This window comes from Balaenoptera physalus (genome assembly GCF_965194825.1).
Source record: "Balaenoptera physalus genome assembly, chromosome: 16".
NCBI classification, from domain to species: domain Eukaryota; kingdom Metazoa; phylum Chordata; class Mammalia; order Artiodactyla; family Balaenopteridae; genus Balaenoptera; species Balaenoptera physalus.
This window is the reverse complement of record NC_138898.1, coordinates 15,917,930-15,930,100: the sequence shown is the minus strand read 5'-3', so window position 1 is coordinate 15,930,100 and position 12,171 is coordinate 15,917,930. Positions and strand designations below refer to the sequence as shown.

The following is a 12,171-nucleotide window of genomic DNA, read 5'->3' as shown; positions in this document are numbered from 1 at the left end:
AGGATCGGGGTGGGGTGGGATGGGACAGGCTCTCCTGGGGAAAGCTTCAAGATGTGCTGGGGCCCAGAGGGGCCAGGAGCAGAGACCACGTGAGCAAGAGAGACTCATCTTCCTAATGCCTAGGAGGTAGAATCTGGAGTGTGGAAGTTTCCCTTGGGGTAGCAGGGCATTCTGCTATATAGCTGGATGAGCTACAGGGCCCCCAGCTGTGCTATGCAATAGCTGGGTGACCTCGTCATCAAGTTACACCACATCCAAGCTTTGGATTCCTCACCTGTAAGACGAGGACAATAGCGCCTGCTTCCCAAGCATTTGAAGAGCTTTCACACCCAAGAGACCCCGCAGGGACCAGTGCCGCGTCCCTGCATCCCCTTCCCACCCTTGGCTTTCCTAGTACAAAACTGAACGGACCCCAGGGGCCCAGGCCTCACCGAACGACTGCATGCTCCGTGCCTGGCTTCCAGGCGCCCGTGAGGTAGCTGGACCAGGGGCAGACCTGGAAGAGCAGGCGGGTGGCTGGCACGAACCCCCCGGGGCCACGCTGACCCCCGTCCCCAGGCCAGCTGGAGCCACCTCCTCCGGCGCCGTCCTCGCCCTGATCACAGCGGCCCCCTCGCAGCCGAGTCCCAGGAGCCGTCAGTCCTGGTTTTCTCCCCCCACCCAGCAGCTCCAAGGCCTGCGGCCCATGCTCCCCGCGGCGGCTGGACCCTCCGCGCTTTCCACTGCCTCCCTGACCTCCCCCTCCCCGGCCCCTCACCTCGAAGTGCATGTTTTCCTGCCGCAGCCTGTTGTAAAGGACCGGGTCCTCCAGGGTGTGGTAGCCGTGCCCCAGCCTCTCCGTCTTGAGCGTGTCCACGGCCTGTTGACAAGCAGGGTGGAGCCCAGCGCGGGCCGCGGGGCGAGCGGGGAGAAGGGCCCCCGCCGCCAGCCCGGCCACTCACCTCTCTCACCACCTGGGCCGAGCCCACCTCCCCGGCGTGGACCGTGCGGTGGATGCCGCTCTTCACGGCCTCCTTTAAGGGCAAGGGCTTGGTCAGGGGCGGCCTGGGGCTCGGCCCCGCAGGCCCTGCCTTCACTACACTCTGGGGCTGAGTAATCATTTAAGTGGTAGCCCTCCTTTACTAGACAGTTATTACGTGTCAGACACTGTAGGAAATGGTTTGGACACCTTATGTTACATTCACAGCTGCTCTAATACCTGTCTTACAGGGAGCAGGGAGGGACTGAAACTCAGGAGAATTAGGTATCACGACCAAGGTCAGACCGCTAGGAAGAGATTCCAGAGCTCCTAACTCTCGACCCCATGCTTCACCCCTTCCACAGGAAGCACAGAATGAGGCTTTGAGACGTCTGCTCCAACCCACTCATCCCAGCCGATGAAACAGGCCCAGAGAAGAGACAGTCTCGCCCAAGGTCACACAGCGAATCATTAGGCCGAAAGGCTCCAACACAGGACCCTCCAGCACCAAGTGGGGTTTTTTCTTTCATACCAGATTCCCAATTTCTAGAGCCCCTAGACCCAGTCCGACACACTTGGGAGCCCAGGAGGCCTCGTGATCCCCCGTCGGTGTGCCTTCCCCCTACTGGTATAGAGACCAGCTCCCCACGCGGCTCCCCCAGAGCCAGCCTCTCCTCTGCCTCCATCCCCCAGGACCCACCGCATAGGCCTTCACGTGTTCAGGGAAGAGGCTGCTGCCTTGGATGGTCTCATCTCCGGCCAGGTCGATGGCCACCACGGTCTGCTTCCGGTACTTCTTACATAGCTCCACCACCTCGGGGGACCAGCCTGTGGGCGAGATGCCCTCCGGGCCTCTGGCAGCAGCACAGAGGAGAAAGACCCTCTCAGCCCTCCCACCCAAGGCCAGCACAAGGCAGAGGGCCCAGTGTCCCATCTTCAAGGCCTGACCCCGCGGCCTTTGGGGCCTCGGCATCCTCTCCTCGCAGAGGGGGGCCATGTGCTGTGGCACAAGGTCACAGCGAGGCTTTGCCGAGGCCCCATGTGTGAGACACCGAGGTCAGGGCCTGGGCTCAGTAAACGACAAATGGCAATTCTCTCTCTCGATCCCCACACCCACCCTCAACTTAGCAGATGAGATGGAGGTCCACACAGTTTAACATTTAAACCTGAAACAATTCCCACTAGTGTTACTAAACACATTGCTAACGCTGGTCATTGTAAAGTGTTTTAAAAAGAATGACCAACCACAGGCTTTGGAACCAGATGGCCCTGGGTTCTGCTCCGGTTTGTGCCTTCCTGATTGAGCCTCTTTCTACCTCAGTTTCCTCATCTGTCAAACGGGGATAAACGATGGTGGTCCTGTCTCCTAGACCCCTGTGAGGATTAGAGAAAATACCCCAAGCCACTCTGCACAGGGAGGCCCTGCAGGTTGACACTAGCCCCTCGCTGTGGTCTCACTACTCCTTAGAGCAGAGAATGGGGTAAGTACGATCACCTCCTGTGACAAGGCATGTCTGAGATCCAGAGAGGTGATGTGACCTGGGGAGAGTCACACAACGGGGCTCTGCCTTGGAAGCACAAGCGCTGGAGATGTGACCAGTGTCAGTCACAGGGAGACCCCTCAGGCCCTGGCGCTCAGACCTAGTCCCAGGTTCCGCAGCCCTGACAGGAGGGGGCCCGGCCCACAGGGTCTCAAGGGAGGACCGCGGCCTGACGGGAACCACGCTTAGGCTTTTCTCTATCGTTCAGCCTCCCTTGATTTTAAGCCTCCTGCAGGTCACGTGGCTCCCAGGCTCAGCCTCCCTGGGGAGAAAATTCTGTTGCAGGAAGTTCTGAGCTTGCCCAGGAGGAAGCCCCGAGGTTCAACTGATGGGCTCAAGACAGACCACGGGGACCGGTATGGCCCCTGTGCCCGGCCAGGAGGTTGTGGTGGCATCAGATGGGCAGCCAGGGACGGGGCCAAGGTCACACTCACTGGGCTGGTGGCGCATGCAGCACAGGATGGACCGCACCTTCACCCCAAAGTCTCGCTCTCCGTCTTGCAGGCCCTGGCCCACTAGGTGCACCACCTCATCCGGGGTGAGGTCCCCTCTGTGTGCAGAGAAAAGTAGGGGTGGGCCTGTGACAAAGGCAGACCTAAAGGACAGCCCTGGGACTGGGAGAGAGGAGGGAGGGGAGGCGGGGAGGAGGGGGAGTAAAGAGGGGAAGGAAAGGAGGAGAGAGAAAGGAGGAAGAGGGGTCTTCCAGGAGAATCCCTCACCCCCACTAACCCACTGCCTCTGAGGAAAGGACGAGGGAGATAGCCCCAAGCCCTAGCGCACCCCCTTCCAGCTTCCTTGGAACTGCCTGGACGCTTCCAGACCTGCGAAGACTGTCCCAGTTCGGGGCGTTGTCAGACACAGCCCTCCTCCCACCCACGATGGAGAGCACTGCTAAGCTAAGCTCACCTGTGGTGATTCCCACTTGTCCACAAGTATCAGAGTCATGGCTAGAAGGGAGCAAGGTGGTTGAGTGGTACCGCTTAGACATCCCTGGGGTCCAGGCAGAGGGGCAGGAGTGGGCCAAACTCACTTTGGTTACAGGGTTAGGATAGGACCCCTAGAAGTCACTGGGTAAGCTGTGGGCCAGGTCAGGGAGCAAGACCAAAGTCTTGCTTGGGCCAGGGCCTCCCAGTCTGCCCCTCGCGGTCTTGGGTCCGGCCACCCTGCCACAGCAGCGGCACAGCCCTCCAGACAGTCACTCACTCAGCCTGGTTCCAGGGGATCGGCTCCACTTTGGAGTTGGCCAGCAGGTGCGGGCTGTAGCGCACCTCCACGTACACCACGCCCTCCTTGGCCTTCGTCTCCACAAACTCGTAGGCAGTCCTTTTGATGGCCTCCCGGCAGCCCCTGGGAAGGGCAGAGAGGGGCTGGGGACAAACTGCCCCAAGTCCCTTGGGAGCTCCAGGAATAACAAAGCTGTCCCCTGCCCATAGCAGATCAAACCCACGTGTGGCCCCCCAGTCTCTCATCACCCAGCCCAAAGCTCTGGGCATCTGCTGGAGAAAATCCTAGAGGCACAGCACGTCCTGTCAGCTCTACTTCCAAACTGGATGCCAATTCTCGCCCCCTCCGCCCTGGTTCTAACCACCTCACCTCTCTAACTGGCCTCCTGGTCTCCACGCTTGCCCCTGTAGAGCAGCTAGCTCAATATTTTCAAAATGGAAATCAAAGAGGGAATTCCCTGGCAGTCCAGTGGTTAGGACTTCACACTCTCACTGCTCAGGGCCCGGGTTCAGTCCCTGGTCGGGGCACTAAAATCCCACAAGCTGTGCAGCGTAGCCAAAAAAAAAAAAAAAAAAAGGAAAGCAAAGAACATCACTCCTCCACTCTGAACCCTAGTGCCTCCCACCTCGTAGAGTAAGTCTCAACCCCCCCCCCCAACCCCCCACAAGGCCTGCGTAATCCGGGCCCCTGCCAGCCTCCCGCTCCTTCCATGACTCCTCCGGGGTCTTCTTTCTGTCCAGCGAACAATCAAGCTTGTTCCCAGGTCAGGGCCTTCGTGTTTGCAGTGCCCCAGCCTGCAGGATTTTCACCCAGATCACCCTATGCTCCCTCCTCCCTCCATTCAGAGCCCAGCTCCAGCCTCACCTCCTCGGGGAAGCCTTCCCTGACCACCTTATTTTAAAACATCTCCTCACTCTTTTTCACCTCTTCTCCTGGGCTTCAGTTTTCTCCATAGCCCTTATCACCACTCGACATCACAGATCACATGGTTTCTTTATTAGCTGGTTTTCACCTCCCCAACTAGAATGTAGTCTCCATGAGACAAGGACCCCTCCATCTGTCTCGTCACGGCTACGATCCCTCAGCCAAGGACAGAGCCTAGGACACTGCAGCCACTGAAATATTTGTTGAGTGATAGATGTAGGCCAGCAGGAGGAGAAATAGGAGAAAAGGACACACACAGGCAACAAAAAGCAAAAATAGACAAGGGGGACTGCACCACACTAAAGAGCTTCTACACAGCAAAGGAAACCATCAACAGAGTGACAGGCAACCTACCGAATGAGAGAAAATATTTGCAAACCACACATCTGATAAGGGGCTAATACCCAAAATGTGGAAGGAACTCCTACAATTCAGTAGCAAAACAAACAACAAAAACTGATTTAAAAAAATAGGCAAAGGACCTGAATAGACATTTCTCAAAAGACATACAAATGGCCAACAGGCCCATGAAATGGTGCCTGACATCACTAATCACCAAGGAAATGCAAATCAAAAGCGGCTTAAGCCTTCAGGAAGCTGGTCCTCTTCTGTCTTGAGAGACAGGAGACGCCTGGGCAGTGGTGTGGGAGACGTTCCTCGTCCGGGGGAGAGGCAGCATGTATGCCAGAGCATCTGCTGACCCAGGCCAAGGATGGGGGCAGTCGATGCCTTCCAGGCAGAGCCCAAAAGCTTCCAGAAAGCAGCCACCAGCCTTGGCATACATCTTCCTTCCCCAGGACTCCTCATTCCTGTCCTGCCACTTACCCAGCCAAAGGCCTCCACCGGCCTCACACATCTTCCTCACTGGTCCTCCAACAACCCATCCTCCAGACCGTTCCTCAGGTCCAGCCCTCTGGACAATATCACAGCCTTTCTCTCCCCAGGCCCAGTCCACACTTCCTCCTCCAGGCAGCCTTCCCTGACTCCCCCAGCCCCCTATACGTCTTCCCTGTCCTGAGCTCTGGCAGCACTGACTGCCAAGGCCCCATTCTCGCCTGCCTTGGGAAACTCTGCCTCGTGCCAGGAAGCTCAAGGCGACATCAGGACGAGAATCTGGGCTTCACCCCTTGCCAAATGTGTGGTCCTGGGCAAGTTCCTTCACTTTCCTGAGCCTTCATTTCCTCCTCTGCAAATGAGGAGTGTATCTAGCTCACAGGACTGTGGACAGCTACAAAGAGAATAGTTCTGTGAACTGTACACACATTATATTCTTCTATATCTAAGATATTCTGCTATCAAAAAATGGAAAGAATGAAAAGTAACATAAAAACAGCAGTGCCTGGCTATCGATAAAGGTAGCAATTGGGGCTTCCCTGGTGGCGCAGTGGTTGGGAGTCTGCCTGCTGGTGCAGGGGGCACGGGTTCGAGCCCTGGTCTGGGAGGATCCCGCATGCCGTGGAGTGACTGGGCCCGTGAGCCACGATTGCTGAGCCTGCGCGTCTGGAGCCTGTGCTCCGCAACGAGAGAGGCCGCGATGGTGGGAGGCCTGCACACCGCGATGAAGAGTGGCCCCCGCTTGCCGCAACTAGAGAAAGCCCTCGCACAGAAACGAAGACCCAACACAGCCAAAAATAAATAAATTAATTAATTTTTTAAAAAAAAGAAAAGAAAAAAATAAATAAATAAAGGTAGCAATTGTCCTCCTAGTAGGAGGGGGCTTGCTGAGGACAGTGCTGTGTCCATTCCAAACCCCAGCCCTAGGAGGCAGAGAGGGTCATAAGCCCCATTGTCTAGATAAGGGAATTGAGGCCCAGAGGGGGCAAATTTGCCCAGCATCGAAGTTATTTCTTGAAAGAATCTGATACTAGGATCTATGTTCTTAACCCCCACATTCTGTCACTTTTCTATAGAAGTTGAAGGAGTTTCAGCCCATCATACCCATTTTCCAGAAGGAAAAACTGAGGCCCAAAAGCATGGAGAGATTCGCAGGAGTGCACACAATGTTGAGAGGCAGAGCAGGGTTGTACAGCGCCTTCTCCCGCCCCACAGGCTGAGGTGTGCAGACAGCTTGACGTGGGCACAGGGACCGACGCTGCCCAGGGCCCGGAGGGGGGCGTGGGAAGACTTACGCGATGGCGGGCATGTAGTAGTCGAACTTGGCCAGGAAGCCCGGGAGGCTGAGCGGCTTGTCCATGCCGATGATGTCCTGCAGCTCCTCTGGTGTGTTGGCAGGGAGAGCGATGCCCCGCTTCCTGGGGACAAAACAATGAGGGTGATGGACAACCCTGGGCAGGACCTTACCAACTCCTTGTGGGGGGCGGAGGTACATCTGACCCCTCTCATTAGACAGATGGGAAAACTGAGGCCCAAGGCATATAGAACCAGGACCTAAATCCTTCTAGGATCTTCTGTCTCCAAGGCCATGACCAGCCAGCAAATATCAAGGGGGACAACTGGGGTTAAAGTCCATTTAAAGTGCACATGAACACACACACCCCCCCTGGTGCCTGGGGACAGGGAAGGTGCCAGGGCAAGCCCTTGGTAGAGCCGGCTGGTCGTGTGCCAGGTCAGGGGTTATCAGGGGCAGGAACTGCAGCACACAATGCCCGGGACAGGAGCAGGCGCCAGACTTCCCTCCGCCACCCTCCATCTGGCCAGCACATCAGAGAGGCTGGCCTGGCCCATTGTGCTGGGAGAGGGAAGCCAGCCCCGCCATCTACCCTGACCACAGCCTCCCACACACGGCTGGACCATGGCAACCACTCGGTAAGGGCTGGCTGAGAACAGCCCTTCTGGTCGAGGGCCTCCTCCTCTCCAGTGGCATCTCCGCCTCCCCGCAGCCAGGACCAGCAGGGTGCAAGGCTGGGCTGGCTTCCCCGCTTCTCAAGCTCCAGCCCCCTCTGCTCCTCCTGGCTCTGCCCCAACTCACGGGTCACCCCTGGCCTCAGTTTTCCCACTTTTAAGATAAAAGGGACAGGCCAAGGACACCAGACATTCAAGAAATGCTTCTACCATGAGGGACAAAAGACCAAAGGCACTCTACAGAAACAGAAATGCAGAGAACAGAAAACTTAAAAACCCAAAATGAATAGCCTCAAAGAGAGGAGACGATGTTACATCCTTGAAACAAGAGCATCCCTTTTTAAAAAGAGGACATTCAGAAAGTAAGAAAGAGCTCTTGGAGATTTGGAAGAATATGGCAGCGCCCATCAGGATGTAATAAAAGGAATGGAAAATAAAGTTGAGAAAATCCTCCAGCAGGTAGAACAAAAGACAAGATAAAAAATAGGAGCAAATGATTAAGAAAATTAGGTGATTAAACCAGGAGGTTCGGCCTCCAGTTATCCACAAAGCAAGAACAGAAGATAGAAGGGAGGACATTGCCAAAGAAATGGAAATTCGACCCAAGTGTTGAAGTCCTTTAATAGCTTCTGTTATTAAAATGTTAAAATGTTTCCCTACATAAATACCTGTTCCCTAAACCTCCTAAATATGCCCTCTTCCCCTTCTGCATGACCCCAGGACCTATGAGTGACCAGTGGGTATCACCAGGGGGTCACCCTGTTGCCCAGTTTGCCATTCAGACTCCCATCCCTGCGAGACGTCCCCAGGGAAGATGAAGCCCCGGGTGCAGTCCTAGCACCGAGGTCAGGTGCTCAGCGCCCTCGGGCCTTCCCCTGCTGGTCAGTCTGCCCCAAGGTCACCCTCATGAGGCCATCTCCAGTCACCGTAGCCTCTGCAGAGCCCGTACCAGTTGTTAGATGCTATATTTTGGATATCTTTCTGGGAGCTGGTGGGTGGAAGGCAGAGGAGGTGAGGCTAAGGCTCCGACCCCCATATTCCCAAACACAATGGCCACATTTGCCCCAGGCCCCCTGGACCGATCCAGAGATCCAGAGCTTTCAGTCCTCTCCCTCCGCACATCAGCATCTGAGGGCCCACGATGTGCTGGGCACTGGATGGATAGCCGTGACCAAGGCAGACCTGTGTGTCTGATCGTCCCCTTTCCCCTCCCCCCAAACCCCTCCCCCTCCCAGGCTCCACATTTCCTAATACGGCTCCTCCATCCATCCAGCTGCCTGAACCAGAGACAGGGGGCTCCCCCAGACTCCATCTCCCTTACCCATCAAGAGCCGGTCCCCAAGTCCTAATTATTTCTTCTTAAATATTTCTCCAACTAGTCTCTTCTCCAGCCTCTCTCCTCAACAGCCACCCAAGAGAGATCTTTTTACCCCACAGATAGAGTGGCCTGGGAAGGCCTTTCGGAGGAGGTGACCTTTAAGCAGAAGAGTGAGACTGTCCTTTTCCCCTGAGGGAGCAGGAGGAGAGATCCAGGCAGGCAGGGTCTGAGCCCTGCTGAGAGCCCCAGGCAGAAGCACTGAGGGAATTCCAGGGCAGGGAGGCTACAGTTCAGAGCAGGGTCAGTGGTAGATGAGCCACCTGCCAAATGGGGGCTTCGTAGGAGCTGGGACCTTATCCTGAAAGCACCGGGAAGCCACTGAAGGATTCTAAGCAGGGGAGTGACATGAAAAGATGTACTTTTTAAAGAGCTCCTCCTGGCTGTGGTGTGGGGAACAGACAGAGGGAAACCAGGGCAGAAGCCAGAGCTGCCACAGCGGTCCCCTAGGAGACGATCCAGCACCTCACATGGGACTGGGCCTCCGGAAACTACTCAGACTGAGCTGTAAAGATCCTGTCTGGGACCCAAGGTTGAGGCAGGAAGGAGTTGTTCCTAGGTCCCCTGCTACCCACAGCCACTAACCACAGCCAAGGCTCCCTCCACCCAGGGCCAAGCTCAGTTCTTAGATGGCCCTGCTTCCCCAGTCAGCCATGGCCATGCCCTGGGTGCTACTCAGTTCTCTGCCCTCCACGGTGGGTGATACACTGAGAGCCCCGTAAGAAGGATGAACACGGGCTTTGGAGTTCAAAGTCCATCCTCCTCCTGTAGGTACCAGATCACCCTGGGTAGGAGCTGTCCCCTTGAGGACCGCCATATCCTTATCAGTAAAACACAGATGGTACTTTGTTTTCAAGGTACAGGGAGGAACAAATGAGACTATTTGTGTGTCCAGGGAAAGATGGCAGACTCTGAAGCCCAGTGGCCTGGGTTTAAATCCCAGCTCTTATTTAAAGGCTGTGTGGGACTCCCCTAGTGGCGCAATGGCTGAGAATCCGCCTGCCAATGCAGGGGACACGGGTTTGATCCCTGGTCCGGGAAGATCCCACATGCCGTGGAGCAACTAAGCCCGTGCGCCACAACTACTGAGCCTGCGCTCTAGAGCCCACGTGCCACAACTACTGAGCCCACGTGCCTAGAGCCCGTGCTCCGCAACAAGAGAAACCACCTCGATGAGAAGCCTGTGCACCGCAACAAAGGGTTGCCCCAGCTCGACGCAACTAGAGAAAGCCCGCGCGCAGCAACGAAGACCCAAGGCAGCCAAAAATAAATAAATAAAATTTAAAATTAAAAAAAAAAAAAGGCTGTGTGACCTTGAGCAAATTACCCAAACTCTCTGTTTACGAGATCTGGCACGTTTGAGAAGCATCTGGCATGCACTAAGCAAGGAGAAGTGGAAGAGGTCAGAGAGGTTAACACAGGCTTTGTAGGACTTCAAGGAACGTGTGCAGGCTTTGGCTTTGACCCTGAGCAAGGCGGGAGGGTTTGAGCAAGGAAGTGATCTGATCACTCTATGTTCTGACTACAGTACTGTGGGGACAGTAGATGGGGGAGGCCAGGGTGGGCACCTGGAGACTGGTCAGGAGGCCACTGCAATAGTCCAATGGCTCAGACCAGGGAGGAGACAGTGGCCAGATTCAGAATGTGCTTTGGAGAAGAGCTGGCAGGGTCAGGAAGGAGACTGAGAAAGAAGTTAAAGCCCCGGAGAGAAGATGGAATAAGAAGAAACAGGTGAGGAATTCCCTGGTGGTCCAGTGGTTAGGACTCTGTGCTCTCACTGCCGAGGGCCGGGGTTCGATCCCTGGTCGGGAAACTAGGGTCCCACAAGCTGCGCGGCACAGCCGAAAAACAAAAAGAAGAAGAAAAAGAAACAGGTGAGAACACAGTCAACTGAGGCCCAAGTCACAGAGGCAGAAAAGAGGCTACTGGATTTGGCCAGGGTGAGGGAGGGGTCACAGGCCAGATGCTCCCCTCCTTCCCCCTCTCAGGCCCAGCTCACTCACAGCTGGGAGTCCTCCAGCGTGTTCTGTCCATATCCCAGTCTGACCAGCTCCCCGGTCCCCCTGCCTGCTGACCTCAAGATCAAACTCCAGCTGGATCAAACCCGCACCCACCTCTCTAGGGCCCACGGAGGTGCCTAGACAGTTCCCGAGATGCCAAGTGGATGTGGGAAACAGAAAATCCGACCAGTTGCCCCACAAGGGCTGCTCTTTTTCCTCCTCCCTCTACCCGGCCCTGGACAGTCTCACCTTCTTGCTCCGCTAATGAGCGCTATGTGACCCTTTAATGAGCACCTGCGATTAGATCCCATCTTGGTGCCCGGTTAACCCACCCTAATGGCCTCATTAAGGTCCCCACATCAATAACTGGCACTTGACATGGGCAAAGGACAGGCAGAGATAATCCAAGGGGCTTAACCCCAGTTAGTCAGAGCCATAGGTTCCAATTAATAATGTTATCGTTAAGTGACATTTATGGAGCATTTAGTGCGCTCGCCCTCAACTAAGTGTTTTTTGTGCAATACTTTACCTAAACCTCCAGCTGGCAGGGGCAATGGTCAGGGGCACGGACCCAGGGTCACACCTGTGTTTACGAGACAACTTACTTCCCCTATCCTGGCTCAGGATAACCCTCAGGGAACCCTATCGAGTTCCCTCGTCGATAAGACAGGGTCAATAATATACCTATCTCACAAGTTGTCACCGGATTCCAGTAAGTCAATCCAGGTGCAACATTTAAAGCAGTGCTTGCCGTGCAGTAAAGGCTAATAACTTACATGATAAGTTAAATAAAAATTAAATCAACAGCAGCTTCCTAGGGCAGAAAAAAGTGCAACAAGATGGAGAAGCGTGTTCTTGCCAGAACCCTCTCAGGGAATTGGAAGAGACACTTTTAAGTGTCGGGGCAAACGCCCAAGGATCACCAGTTCTCTCCTAAGGAGTGGGTGTCTGGATAAGTGTCTGGCTTATGAAACAGAGGGTTCAAATTTGGATCCAGAGCTGAACTGCTCAAAGCAGTGAGGAAAGGCAGAGTCCTCCCACCTCCGAACAAAATGAGCATAGCACAAACCCATGAGGAACAGGGAGAGGTAGGTGGCGGGAGGGACCCCATCTCCCAGGTCAGCTCTGGAGGAAGGTCCTGGTCTCATTTTCAACCTACAGAGGCTGAGGCCACAGCAAGGAAACAGTGTGTCCAGATCTGAATCCAGATCCACGGGCCCTTGAAGTCCTTGCTTTTAAGTGCTAGACCCCAGAGAGGGGATATCATGAGCCCTTGAAATGTGGGGAGGGAGGGCGGACCTCCCTCACTGGGGGTGCTGGGGACCCTTCGGCCCACCAGCATCCACG

The 12,171-nt window shown here is 55.4% G+C and overlaps 1 protein-coding gene across 7 annotated transcripts in view; it reads right to left on the bottom strand.

Annotated features, from left to right (window-relative positions):
* The window catches only part of ADA (adenosine deaminase), a 28,407-nt gene that overhangs the window by 2,843 nt on the left and 13,393 nt on the right, over positions 1 to 12,171 (bottom strand). For 3 of the 7 annotated variants that reach the window (XR_014254808.1, XR_014254809.1, XM_082430285.1), the window contains exons 3-7: positions 6,777 to 6,899; positions 3,703 to 3,846; positions 2,934 to 3,049; positions 1,659 to 1,786; positions 758 to 1,013 (exon numbers count right to left, since the gene is read on the bottom strand). Coding sequence is in view for 4 of the 7 variants with exons in the window: in XM_082430285.1 (XP_082286411.1) it covers positions 758 to 1,013; positions 1,659 to 1,786; positions 2,934 to 3,049; positions 3,703 to 3,846; positions 6,777 to 6,899 (767 nt within the window). In the remaining 3 variants the exon portion in view is untranslated. Of the gene's footprint in view, positions 1 to 431; positions 497 to 757; positions 1,014 to 1,658; positions 1,787 to 2,933; positions 3,050 to 3,702; positions 4,632 to 6,776; positions 6,900 to 12,171 lie in introns of those variants that run through there. The other 4 variants (XR_014254810.1, XM_082430284.1, XM_082430282.1 and 1 more) reach the window with 3 other exon arrangements.